Raw genomic sequence first — 13,085 nt, forward strand, 5'->3', positions numbered from 1 at the left:
AATACGTTTCAATTATATAAGTAAAGTAGCTAACATAGTAAGTGCACACTACTAGAGAGACAGTGTGTGAATTTTCAGGCATAGTGAATCAATTAGAAAGTCAGGAATAACAGAACCGTTTCAATTATGAAAGTAAAGTATCTTACATAGTTGAACTTGTAAATAGGAAACATAATTTGAATAAAATGTTAAAAATAGACTTACGTAAAAAACAGACCTAACTTGGACATAAAAAGTCAATATATCGAATTATTTAAAATTGTTTCACAAGGAATAAGGAAACCAAAGTCGGATTACTATTTCTAATTAGTTATAAAAATGAAGGAGAATAAATGTTGGAATACAGCAAAGTCTATAATGAATGGGGATAAAAATAAACTTAATGAAAGTAAATGTGATGGAGTTGTTACTGCGTGACTGGAAATGAGAAGCATGTTGCTAACTATTTTAATGATTGTTGAATGTAACGTCTAAACTGAAAGACTACTAAAGAATCGTCAGGCTTTTAATGTTGTAATAATTAATTACAAAAGCATGTAACAAAATTTCATACTGATATATCAAGTTAAATAATAAATAATATATGTTTCCTTATGTCATTGAACTAAATATATTCTATTTCTATTTTCTATTCCATTTAGATCATATTACAAATACATGACCTCCAAGTATTACTCCATGCTTATAGAATTCTCAGGTAAGATCTTTCCATAAGATGTACACAGAAACTAAATTGTAACAGGTTTTGAATGATAACGAAATCATTAATGTTTCGATAGATTGTTTAAGTTATCTAATGTAGCAGCCTAACGATATCCATATCAGGCTAAGGAAACCCTACCATGTAGTAAGCTTACATCTAAATAGTTTTAAATGTGGTAATAGATATCAGACTTTGATGTAAATTAAAATAATCTAATGAATTGTATTTTATTGTTTTTGTAGCCAAAGAATTTATTGATTTAAATTATTTGAAAGACCAGGGAATTTCTCCGTCTCGTTTGTTGTTTTAACAGTAAAATAAGATGCAATACGTACATTGCAAACCTTAGGTGACAGGACACAAGACAGACCGAATCCTGCAGACCGGTGTCAGACATCAGACAGGCGGAACGGCGGTCACGGAGTGGGGAGCGTGAAATTGAATTGTATAGGAGGTGGTTTGGACAGGGAACTGATGGACGTGGTTTTGGTGACGATTTACGGTATAACTACAAGTACGTGTGTAAGACTTTTTTAAACTAGTTTTATTCGGTTTTAGAATATATTTACATTAGAGATTTAATTATATGATTTTTTTTTTGTTATGATCAACAGTGGAAGTATACAACTATCGCACATTTTAAAGTACATAATGTGTGCAATGTGTGTGTGTGTGTGTGTGTGTGTGTAATGTAATTTTTGTGACATTTTCAAGCGTCGGAGCCACACAATCGCTTAATATAGTCAACACTGTACGCTTGTATCACGTACATGTTACAGTTCTTAAATTATCAACTGTACGTTCTTCCTTAATTGGCTGAGATTAAGCGAATGAGGCTGCAAACATTTAACTTCTGTCCGCCGCGTCTGTCTGTCTGTCTGTCTAACTGTCCGCTCGTTATCTTGAAAAAGAACTAAACTATTGACTTTAAATTGTGCATGAAGCTCATTTATGTATGAGGAACATTGGGTTTGATGATGGTTCGTGACATGCCATGGAATATGGCTGAACATTAGCGAATATTTTTACATTAGTCTTAATCATCAAGGCATCGAGTAAATGTCAGAATGAATCAATTTTTAAACCAACTAAATACGCTTATACACATGTGATATATTAACGCAAATAGCCTAAATATAACAACACCTGAAAATCATTTATAGTGACATGGTGTGTAGTATACGTTTATTAGTTAAAGGTTCATTTTAAACCCAATTCAATAAACAACAGTCTGATTGTATCATGTGGCAAGATATGTAGAGAGTAATTTAATGTAATGTAATAATGTTCATATGTAGATATTACGTTTTTGCATGACATTTAATTTCTGCAAGATTGAGTTGTATAACTTTTATTTTTTGTGTAATTGACTTTCTGTCCACATGAAATATTGAGAATGAATGATCTCTAAATTAGAAATTTTGCAATGAAAACTCAGCGAGGCCTTTTTAGGATAGGTGCTGTGACGTATTTATACATTTATTTTATTAGGGAGAGTGCCTTCAATACTTTGAAGGGGACATGACTGATGAGGTATCCCTACATCACGTTGGAGGGAACACAGGAGGCAGTCTCTACCTCAATTCTAAGCACTCACAAGTTACTCCGGAAGCAAACACAAAGGTCCTTGTATGTAAGTACAATGGGAGGTTCTATCAGCTCTTGTTGGACAGAACAGAGTTTTTGAGTCCTAAAGCGTTTTTTACCAACAGAATGCAAGGGACGTTGAAGGAAATTCTTTTCAAACAACGCTCCATATATTTTTGAGATAAGTAATTTTCATTGGATTCTACTTTATATTTCTCATTTAAACCTCATCATAAAAAAAATTTAAGAGTACTGTATGGAAAAACAATTATAACCCATAAATAAACGTACCTGTGTACTACAAAGAGAAATCAGAATGGAATATATACTCGATATATAGTTAAGAGCAGGAGACACAAATAATGTCTTAACAATTAAAAACAATTTGGTACTTGAATGATTGTGATAAAATAAACGAGAAAATTTACTTAAATTCAAGGTTATTTATAATCAATAATTTGCATATACATAAAATGCAATTAAATAAATATGGAATTAAAATAAATTTACTTCAACTAGAGTAGACAATAAATATGAATACCATTCTTCCGATACTAATAAATGGTGTAAAATATAATTTATTTTTATAAACAAAAACGGTTTTTTGTGACACTCTTTAAATGCATTATTCCATCATTAATATCCCACATTGAAGCAGACCTTTCAAGTCAATTTTACGTGATCTACTTCATTTACAAAAGGACGAAACAAGTAACAATACAAGTGGTCATTTTATCGTGTAAAAATATGCTAATAAGAATTATGAAACAATTTATTTTATATAGAGTCACTATTGCTACACTTTCAAAATAATAAGTTATTTATCAAGCAGTTATTTATTTTAGTGTTTTTTCTATGTCTACATAAAAAATAAATTGTTCAAGAAATTCGAACACAACAAAATCAGCACATTTAGCTGTTAATCGCCTTGTACTTTGCTATATTTTTCCTGGCGTTACCATTGAATACAGGTGTGGGTTCTCGATACTCCGTTATATCAGCATATTTAAAACTAATTGGTACAAAATATTTATATCTATAACCTGGTGTACTGTGGTTTAAATTCATACTTTAGCGTTTGATGAAATGAGGACAATAACGTATCAACAGATACATTTCCATAGATAACATTTTAAACCGTTTTTAATAAATCTATTTACAATAGATTCCTCCACTCTCTTCATACTCCAGAACCTGACTGGTTCACATTTACAAGGTCTTTCCTGTATTTTGTGACTCCCCAAAGCTGTAAAATAAATCTTAACCATAATGGTTTTAAAAGCCATCTTGATAAGGTCCACAATTTACTTGTAAACAAAAAGAAAATTTCGGTCCATTTGCAACAACAAATGTAACTTTTAATTGCCATGAAACAAAAGAAAAAGTATGATTTTAATTATATGTACCTTTTAAGTGTAAACAATGAAGACAATTTAAAAATTTGTACGAAATATGCATTGGTTTAAAGGTTGACATTGAATACAGGTGTGGGTTCTCGATACTCCGTTATATCAGCATATTTAAAACTAATAGGTACAAAATATTTATATCTATAATCAGTTGTACTGTGGTTTAAATCCATACTTTTTCGTTTGATGAAATGAGAAAATAACGTATCAACAGATACATTTCCATATAGAACATTTAAAAAGGTTTTTAATAAATCTATTTACAATAGTTTCCTCCACTCTCTTTATACACCTGAACCTGAATGGTTCACATTTACAAGGTCTTTCCTGTAGTTTTTGACTCCTAAAGGCTGTGAAATAAATCTTAACCGTAATGGTTTTAAATGCCTTCTTGATAAGGTCCACGATTTACTTGTAAACAAAGAGAAATTTGGTTCCATTTGCAACAACAAATGTAACAATATTTTAAGTATGACTGTATAATTTTAAGTATTTATACCTTTTTTAGTGTAAACAAGGCAGACAATGTAACAATTTGTACAAAATATCCATTGGTTTAAAGGTTCACGTATTTCACATCAATATCGAGTTGCTAGCTTAGCTAATTTCCCATTTCGCTTTAAAGGTATCGTTATATAAGTAATTTTATAGCGTTTTTACCATAGCCCACAGCGAGGGGCACCCTCCATTCTCTGTCAGGGAAGGATATGTGGTCTCGGGTCACGGTTCATTAATACCAAGTCTGTCAGGGAAGGATATGTGATCTCGGGTCACGGTTCATTAATACCAAGTCAAAGGATACCACGTGATGACATAAACGTTACACAACATAAGTATAACAATATAGTCCACTGATTTGCGGAAGTAAGAAGTATTAGTAACTTAACTAACATTAGTTACTGGCTGGGAATATTCATAACTAGTTTGGAATACAACCAGATGTTGTAGAGGCACCTAATTTGTATGAATAGTTCAGGAGTTGAGAGCCAATTTGTATTTTACAAGCACACGACCCAGTTTCTCTTTAAATCGATAAGGGAATTTCCTGTAGGAAAGAAATTGTTTATTATCCTCGCTAGATTTGGTGGAGGCCGAAATTGAAGAGTAGCAAAAGAGTTAAAAATTATAAATAAATATTTTTACACAAAAATTATTTTCAGAAACGAAAATAATGTTTAATCCAAGTTAGTTAACTATTTACGGAATCTTAAAAAGCAACTTTTAGTCTTATTAACAAATTGTTTGTCAATGATATAACTATTATTTTTAACTTATTATTTTTAATTATTATTAACTATTATCTACCAGTCGATCTTATTTGTATCAAGCTAGCAAAAATATAATCTGAGATGATAGTCTGTTATTTGTAACCCTTTTGATACCTCCAGCAAAATAAACGTGGCTGGCGATAAATTTCTTTCTTAGAAAATATTCCTCTGCCGATTTCCAGTGTAGTGTGATGAGCAGTGTGATTTGTCTCTAGGCCTATATACTGTAATTTAAACCTGTTGATTCTGTTCTATATCCAACGATACCTTATTACAATATACATTATTAGATGTTTGCCGACGTGAGATACATCGATGTGTGTTATTCTTACGTAAATATACTCATAATATAAGATTTGATAAAATGAGAGAGAATAGAAATTTGCATGGCATATCAGAAATACAAAGAGGACTCAATGACAATACGTTGAGATCTTACCAACGCCTGGGAAACACATCTAAACCAGTGGCTGTGACACACCGGGTATTTCCCTTGACACTAGACCTTCTTATCCTTTGAACCCATACGTAATATGCGATTGTTCTATTGCCCCTAGCTGACTAATGGCCTGGTACAGTTTCATTTACATTGTTAGCTTAAAGTATGTAAGTATATTATTTCAACTTTTATGTTCCCAGTTTTACGGTCATGTTATTTTTAGCTGAGCTATTGAAAAGAAATACAATAATCCTCAGCCAGTGGTGCATATATATATATATATATATAAATTTGTTTTTATTTGTAGTTAGGCTGTCAATTTGGATGGTTTAGAAGATATAAAATACCTTTCAAAAACAGGCACTCATGACTCTTCCCTCTTAAAATTTACGACCATATAAATCTGTTCTGTTCTAGTTTGAAAAAAAAAAACTGCTGGGTGCAAATTTTTTTTTCAAACATTAAGGAGGGGGGTGCTTGAGCTCCGTGATTCCTCTCTATATACGCCCCTGTCCTCAGTACGTCTGTTTATTTGTAACATGTGCTTTGGTATACGCGTCAGACACAGAACCAGCATATTGCCAGTCCTTAACTTCTTCCTTTTCGCATTTATAATCTACAATTAATTTCCTTTAATTTTCTCATTTTAGGTTCATGTTGTTGGCGATATAAAATTATAAGTTAAATGGCAGCCCGAACTGTGCCTAGGTATTACCGATCACTTAATATTTTTGAGATGTTATTAGTTCTTTCCACATAATTTTATTTCATATTATTAGAAAGGTCTGTCCAATTAGTTAATTAATTTTTATTATCACGATGTTAGTTGCTTACATATGCCAAAAAAATGCTATACTGCGGTGTTTCAATTAATATTTTAAACAACAAAGAGAACAGTCAGAAAAAATAGCGTTACTTTAATATTAAAATTTTCATAGCTTGAAAAATAAGCATTTCCGCAATTCTTTTATTCAAAATTCAGGCACTGTTACGAAACATGAACATGGAAACAGCTTCTTTGTTAGTTATCCAATAATATAGGTTTTGTGCGTGAGGCCTTTTGACGCCAAGGACCCTTCGTCAAAAGTTCATAGATGAAAAACGTTTGTTTACATAAGAATTATACATAAATATATAAGTCAATTGAAATACATGAAATTCAATGTAAAAATAAACTCATTTAAAAAAGGTTTTTAATCCTAAAAGTACTATGAAATATTGTAAAATTTGTATTCAATTGGTTCAAAATAGTAACGGTGTGAGTTTACGAAAGTTCACGAGGTTCATGTCATTATTATCAATTCAAACTCAGAAGAGAAATTCCATTATAAAAAAGCGTTAGCTGTCCCTATCTAAAATCAGTAAATCTCACATATTAGCTTTTGATTGGAGGTTTCAACCATATTTATGGAGAAATTTAATTAACTTCCTCAAATGAGCTGATGTCAATTAATTAGTGGTTATTGGAAACGTCCAAAACTCAACAGAGAGTTGCATTATTCGTTAATCACTTTTGTACCAAAATCAGTTTAACACACGATCTCAACTCAATACAAGTTCGTATGTTTAACGCTTTTAGTATTAAAGCGCTCTTTCAAGTAAATAATAGGGAGATTTTGTCATTTTACTTTACCAACCTGAAATCTTTTCATGTACATCGATCCAAACTCATTATCCTTACTGACTACGGTTCTCAGATGGATTTCAAAGAATGAAGAAGGATGATTGGAAAGTGAATATGTTGTTCCTATCGCGTAACGATTTTTCCTTTACACGATAATGTCGACTTGAATTACGACGCTATTTTTATAGTATTAAAGTACATATATCCTAAATTTATTATTTCACGATCATTCTTACTTTTTTATCTCTAATTTGAAACGAAAATCAATTAAAATATGACGTAATTTGGTATAATTAGTAGTAGCGAGGATTCTTTAAGCACGAATATTGATGATTCAGTATTATCGATCACACGAGTGTTGGACGCTTATTATACTGCAACCAGTAAGTGTTACTAAGGATATTTAAAAGTGTAAATGGAACACATTCGCTTAGTCACGAAAGTGCTAAAAAATAATTGTAAAATTGTTACTTTTTTTAAAAACCTTAGTCAGAAGTTCGTAGAAGAATCTGTATGCCCATGTTACAAACTTTAGAGTCTAGCAAAAATAGACTTACAGAACAGAACACGTTTGCTAAACGCTGATATGTTTTTGATGTTCGACGCGCCATCTGGTGCACGTTTTGTATTCTCATCGGAAAGCTCTACAAAGACTTGTGTGCGTGGTTCAGCCAACTCCACTGATATTTCTGGTACATACATATGGTGAATTCAATGAAGTTAGATTAAAAATATTTGTTATAACATGTCTGTGTCACTATTTTGTCTTACCCAGTGAAAAATATTGACGTTCAACAAAAGATTCCTCCGAGTGAAGCATTTAGTCTGGAGAACTTAAATTACTTTGAAAAAAAAATTGTCTCCTCGTCAACACAATTAAAACGTAATTTAAGAATCTTCGAAAGTAAAAATTAATATGTTCAACAGTAACTCTCCTAACTCACATTCTCTAGAAGACTGTTGTACAAGCAAACAACATAACTGATCATTGTATGATTGTGGTGCGTGTGCGTGTGTGTGTGCAGGCGGCAGGTGCAGCTGACCTTTGCTCTCATGCTACCACCGGTTCTTATCGCATTAATTACGCAACACTTAGATCGGTTCTTGCTAACACGGATTGGACGGATGTTTATTGTCAGCCTAACCCTTCTAATGCTTTTGACGATTTTTCTTAATGTTTTAATTCATGCAATTTCTATAAGTAAAATTTGAGACTGCAAATAGGGCTATAGTTTGTAAGTTAAAGCCGTGGATGAATGATTTTTATTTGCCGTCGAATTAAGTTTAAAAATAAGCTGTTTGAAAAAGTTAAAAGGCATCCAGGAGAACGTTAGGTTGAAAATTTATTTTAAAAAAACTTAGGAATAAGCTTGTGTCAGATATCATTTTTTTTATTGCGTGATTCATATTATAGTCTTCTTTTTTGAAAACTGTCGAGGTGATTCAAAGTCTACTTGGAGGGTAATAAATGATGTTACTGGTCAGAAAACTCGAAAACCTGGAAAAATAACCTTAATTGTAAATGGAAGTACAGTTAGTGACCCACATGTTGTGGCAAATGAGTTTAACAATTTTTTCTCTCTGTTGTTGATAAACTAAATATTTCTAGTGAAAAAGCCAAATAACTTTAATAAATTGGAGTATAAACAATATTTTTTCCCAGAAATTTACGTTAAAATCAATGTTTTTGGATGAAGTAAACGTCGAAGACCTAACAAATTGCAATTAATTCATTAAAAAACAGTACATCACCTGGCATCGATGGTTATCAACTCTACTTTAATTAAGTCCATTCTGAAAGAAATATTCGAAGTTTTATATTATTTAATTAATTTTTTAGTTTTAATAAAGGTATATTTTCTTGATAAATTAAAAACAGGCTGTAGTGATTCCTTGCATAAAAGTATTTCAAAAAATGATTGCAATAACTTTAGGCCTATATATCGCTCCTTTCAACATTTGCTAAGATTTATGAGAAGTAATGAAGAATTAATAAAATTTCTTGAAAAAATTAATTTTTTTTAGTAAAAACCAGTTTGGATTTAGAAATGGTTTAAATACAGAAGAATGCTTTAAGAATTTTTTTAGAAAATGTTTTTTACTTTGGTTTGAATTCAGCTAAAAAGGTTACTGGTCTGTTTTTGGATATTAAGAAAGCTTTAGATACAGTGGATCATAGGATAAATTTTTGAAAGTTTTAAAAATGGTTTCAAAGCTATTTTAACAGATAGAAAAACAATGTGTAAAAGTTTGTAAAACAATCAGTGACTTTGGCATAATAAAACACGGTGTACCCCAAGGATCTGTGCTTGGTCCGATCTTATTTTTAATTTATATTAATGATCTTTGCGATGCACGTTCTCACACGGTCACATAACTTCTTTTGCTGATGATACAGCCTTTTATGTTATGTTGAAGATGATTGGGAAACGGTCAAAAATTCCCTTAGTTTTGATTTGAAATGCACTTCAATGGTGGTTTTCTAGTAATAATATGCTGCTAAGTCCTGCCAAGACAAAATAATATAAACTTTAATTTTAGGATTGAGAAGAAATTCCAAGACTGTATAGTTTTTAATAAATGTTGCTAAATGCCTTTGTTTTCAATCCAAATGCAATATTGAATGTGCTATAGTAGGTCAGACAACTACTATGAAGTATTTAGGAGTTTATATTAGATCATGAGTTAAATTGGAAGAAACATATATAAAATTTGAAGTCAAACTTACTAATGTATTGAGATGTTTTTACTTTTTGAAAACAATTTGTAGAGAACAAGTTTTAAGAAACGGTTTATTTCTCATTAGTTAATAGTAGATTGGAATATGGTTTAATTTGTTGGGGTGGGAATTATGAATCAAATATCAAACCCATTTTTCTTTTGCAAAAGTTTTTTTTTAAGATTAATGACAGGAAAGGTGAAGACAGAAGCTTCGTATCCTCTATTCGTAACTAGTAAAATTCTTCCTCTGAAAGCATTTGTTTGTTTTCAAGATCCTCTAAAGCTGTTTTATGTAAGAAGTGGGAATTTACCACAAAAAATTGTAGTTATATCTCTAAATTAAGAAATGAACCTGTATTTACTGTGCCCAAGCCTAATTTAACTTTTTTTCAAAAAGGTTACATCTTTTTAGGACCCAAAATTTACAACGTTTTGCCAAGTGTAATAATAAATTGTAATAATTCTAAATCATTTTCAAAAAAATTAAAAAATGTGGTTATTGTCTTTTGAAAGTGTTGATTTTCTAGTAAATATAAATAGTTGATAATTAATTTTAAGTTTATTGTTGGTTAAGTCTGTACAAACATGAAGTCTATATGGAAGATATAATAACTGGAAATGGTTATAATTTATATTTATGGCGTTTTATGTACTGAATTAGCTTTAGACTTTGAAAATTATATAATGTGTTTTTTATTCAAATTTGTTTTATTAAAGCTTAGTTTAAATGGGAAGATTTATCGTATTTGAATTTATTTGTTAATTTCATTGCTTTGCTTTAGTGTTGTTTTCTTTTGTTTTTTCTAAGAAAGTTGGAGCCTCTACACAGGCAGTTCCTTGCCTTTTGAGGTCCTATTTTGTTTTTCTTGAATTTTGTTTATTGATTGTACCTTAGCTGTATTAATATAAAAAAAAGACATGTTCATATTTCTTTAACAAAAAGTTACATTGTTTTATTTTTATTTTCATGGTCAATTGTGTCTACAACTAAGGAGCAATGTTTGTGTTTGTGCTTAAGGTATAAATGATGTTTATATAATTTTACTATTGTACATATTTTCAAGAAAATTAATAATTTTTCTATTCTATTTTTTTCTATTCTAAGAATGCTTAGCTTTAGGGCTTTTAGTTTATTACTGAAACAATTGTTGAGAAACTGTAGTAACCAAGACTTAACTATACAATATATTTCTAATTAGATTAAAATCATCTACCTACCTTTTTATGTTTAGAAAAATTAACATAGGTTTTCATATATACTCTTAAAAATTAATATATGGATGATTTTATAGTTGGAAAGATAAAATAGTGAAACTAAAACAATCTAATGTCAAGATGTACTTAGTTCGTTTTTTATACCAATTAAATTTGTAATGTTTGCTAGTTAAGGTCAATTTAATTGTTTTTACGCCTTCATATATCATAACTGTATGGCTATTATCCACCCTTGTGGCAGTTAGTAAGGTCATCCATTGCAGCTCCACAAGCGTCCAAGTTCCCACCCCTCTTGTCTGCGCAGTCCAACAGTGCGTAAAGCTTATCTGCGCATGCTCCGTAGATCTCAGGACCGTATCCACCTCCATCGTCGCTCCGGCTACTGTCTGCAGCTGAACTCGGACCGGCCATCGCCGACCCTAGGGCTGAGCCGACCATGGTGCCTACCGCTGCTCCTGCTGCTGCTGCCCCGAATGTCCCCACCGCGCTTCCCCCTGGAGCTGACCCTCGGGATTGCGATTTGGCGGGTTGCTTGTCACCTGAAATATTGCACAGTTTCGTCATACTGGAGCATGACTAGTATATATTCTTGTGTTAAAGATGGACCTACGTGAACATATTTGCTCATTAAGTTAAGCACGTGTTCAAATGGAATAAATGTTTCTGAGTGGGTAAGGTTATTGGTAGAGGACGTCTCCTGTCAAGATCCATGAGGAAGGATATTGGGCATTTATCTCAGTCATGTCTCTTTGGAAGAAGGGGTGGCGAGCTCTATACCCTCCCGTCCAGTCAAAGTAGTCAGGGGATGACACGCCCTTATGTCTAGGCTAGCACCGCTTTTAACACTTAGGGAGCCAACAGTCATCCTCCGCAGTAGAATAGATCTATCAATCTACCCTTGTACTCCACACTTTGCTTTTAGTGATGTGCAGCTCCTAGACATCTATAGCATTGCCCAGATTTAGGTGAAATCGGTGTTAACTCCACACAGTGCAGGTTCAACTGTAAGTAACAAACCAGCCACAAGTGAGCCCTCCTAGACAATATATTTAATACCAAGAACTCTGTGAACACTTAACGCAAGAGACCTAAATATTTAACACAAACTCTTCATAACTCTCTCAAAAATATTCATATTCTAGTGAATTAGTTCGTAATTATTGCCATAGCGAGAGTATGATTAGTATTAAAACGTCTAAACTCGACCTATTACGTTACATATCAATTAGGAATCATCAATGTTCATCACAGATAGTGCTGATTATTACCATTTCACATGTAGTATTCTATTCATTCCGGGAGATAAATTATCGTATTCTAAGTGGAAAACGTGTATTACCCATTTTCTTGGATAATATGATTAATTTGCACATTAACCAAACAAATTACCCTTACCAGGTGACGTTGGTTTTGGGGCTGGAGGTGTCTCTCTCCTCTGAGGTAGCCTAGGGGGAGGGGGGCGACTGGCCCCACTCATGGATCGGCTGGAGCCTCCCCCTCCTCTGCCCCCCGAGGATCTTCCTCCTCCTGATCTTCGTGACATTGAGGTTTTACTTTGAATTTACATCTTTACCTGTTCACCAATACAACTTGCAGGCTTTTTACAATAAACGGTATAGTATTCAACAGAATTAGTACTGTTGCTACGAAACAATATCAAACTTTATTGAAAAGAAACATTTTCAGTAATAAATCATGAGAATTACTTGTACATGATGTTTATAACAAAAAAATGTACTGTGGAAGGTTAATTAATAAATAACTCCGGCAGCCATATTTATGATGAGACGCGAGGAGCTATAAATAAATCCGGAATTACCAAACTAATCAACGTGAGGTAGGTTTAAGTCACCCAACAAGAATATAATGCTTCACCTCGTCAGAACTGACAGCCTCGTTAACGGCCATGCAGAAGTTTAAATACAATGTAGCAGCAGCTTGATTTTATGGGGTATATATATATATATATATATATATATATATATATATATATATATATATATATATACAGCCAATTGTTGTTTGCGGCAGCGGAGAGATACATTTAACAAAAACATTTTCGATGTTGCAATATCCAAAGAACATATTGTAAAACTGATGGCTTCTGGTTAGTTCTATA

General features: G+C 32.2%; 1 protein-coding gene across 1 annotated transcript; it reads right to left on the bottom strand.

Annotated features, from left to right (window-relative positions):
- Positions 1-11,127: 11,127 nt before the first annotated feature.
- Positions 11,128-12,596, bottom strand: LOC124373341 (coiled-coil-helix-coiled-coil-helix domain-containing protein 10, mitochondrial-like). Its single transcript, XM_046831721.1, has 2 exons — positions 12,362-12,596; positions 11,128-11,505 (listed from the first exon to the last, which is right to left on the bottom strand). The coding sequence occupies exons 1-2, from the start codon at positions 12,507-12,509 to the stop codon at positions 11,189-11,191; spliced, it is 465 nt and encodes a 154-aa protein (XP_046687677.1). The 5' UTR covers positions 12,510-12,596; the 3' UTR covers positions 11,128-11,188.
- Between the last annotated feature and the right edge of the window lie 489 nt (positions 12,597-13,085).

The sequence above is a fragment of the Homalodisca vitripennis genome, unplaced genomic scaffold (assembly GCF_021130785.1).
Source record: "Homalodisca vitripennis isolate AUS2020 unplaced genomic scaffold, UT_GWSS_2.1 ScUCBcl_5318;HRSCAF=11990, whole genome shotgun sequence".
Classification (NCBI taxonomy): Eukaryota; Metazoa; Arthropoda; class Insecta; order Hemiptera; family Cicadellidae; genus Homalodisca; species Homalodisca vitripennis.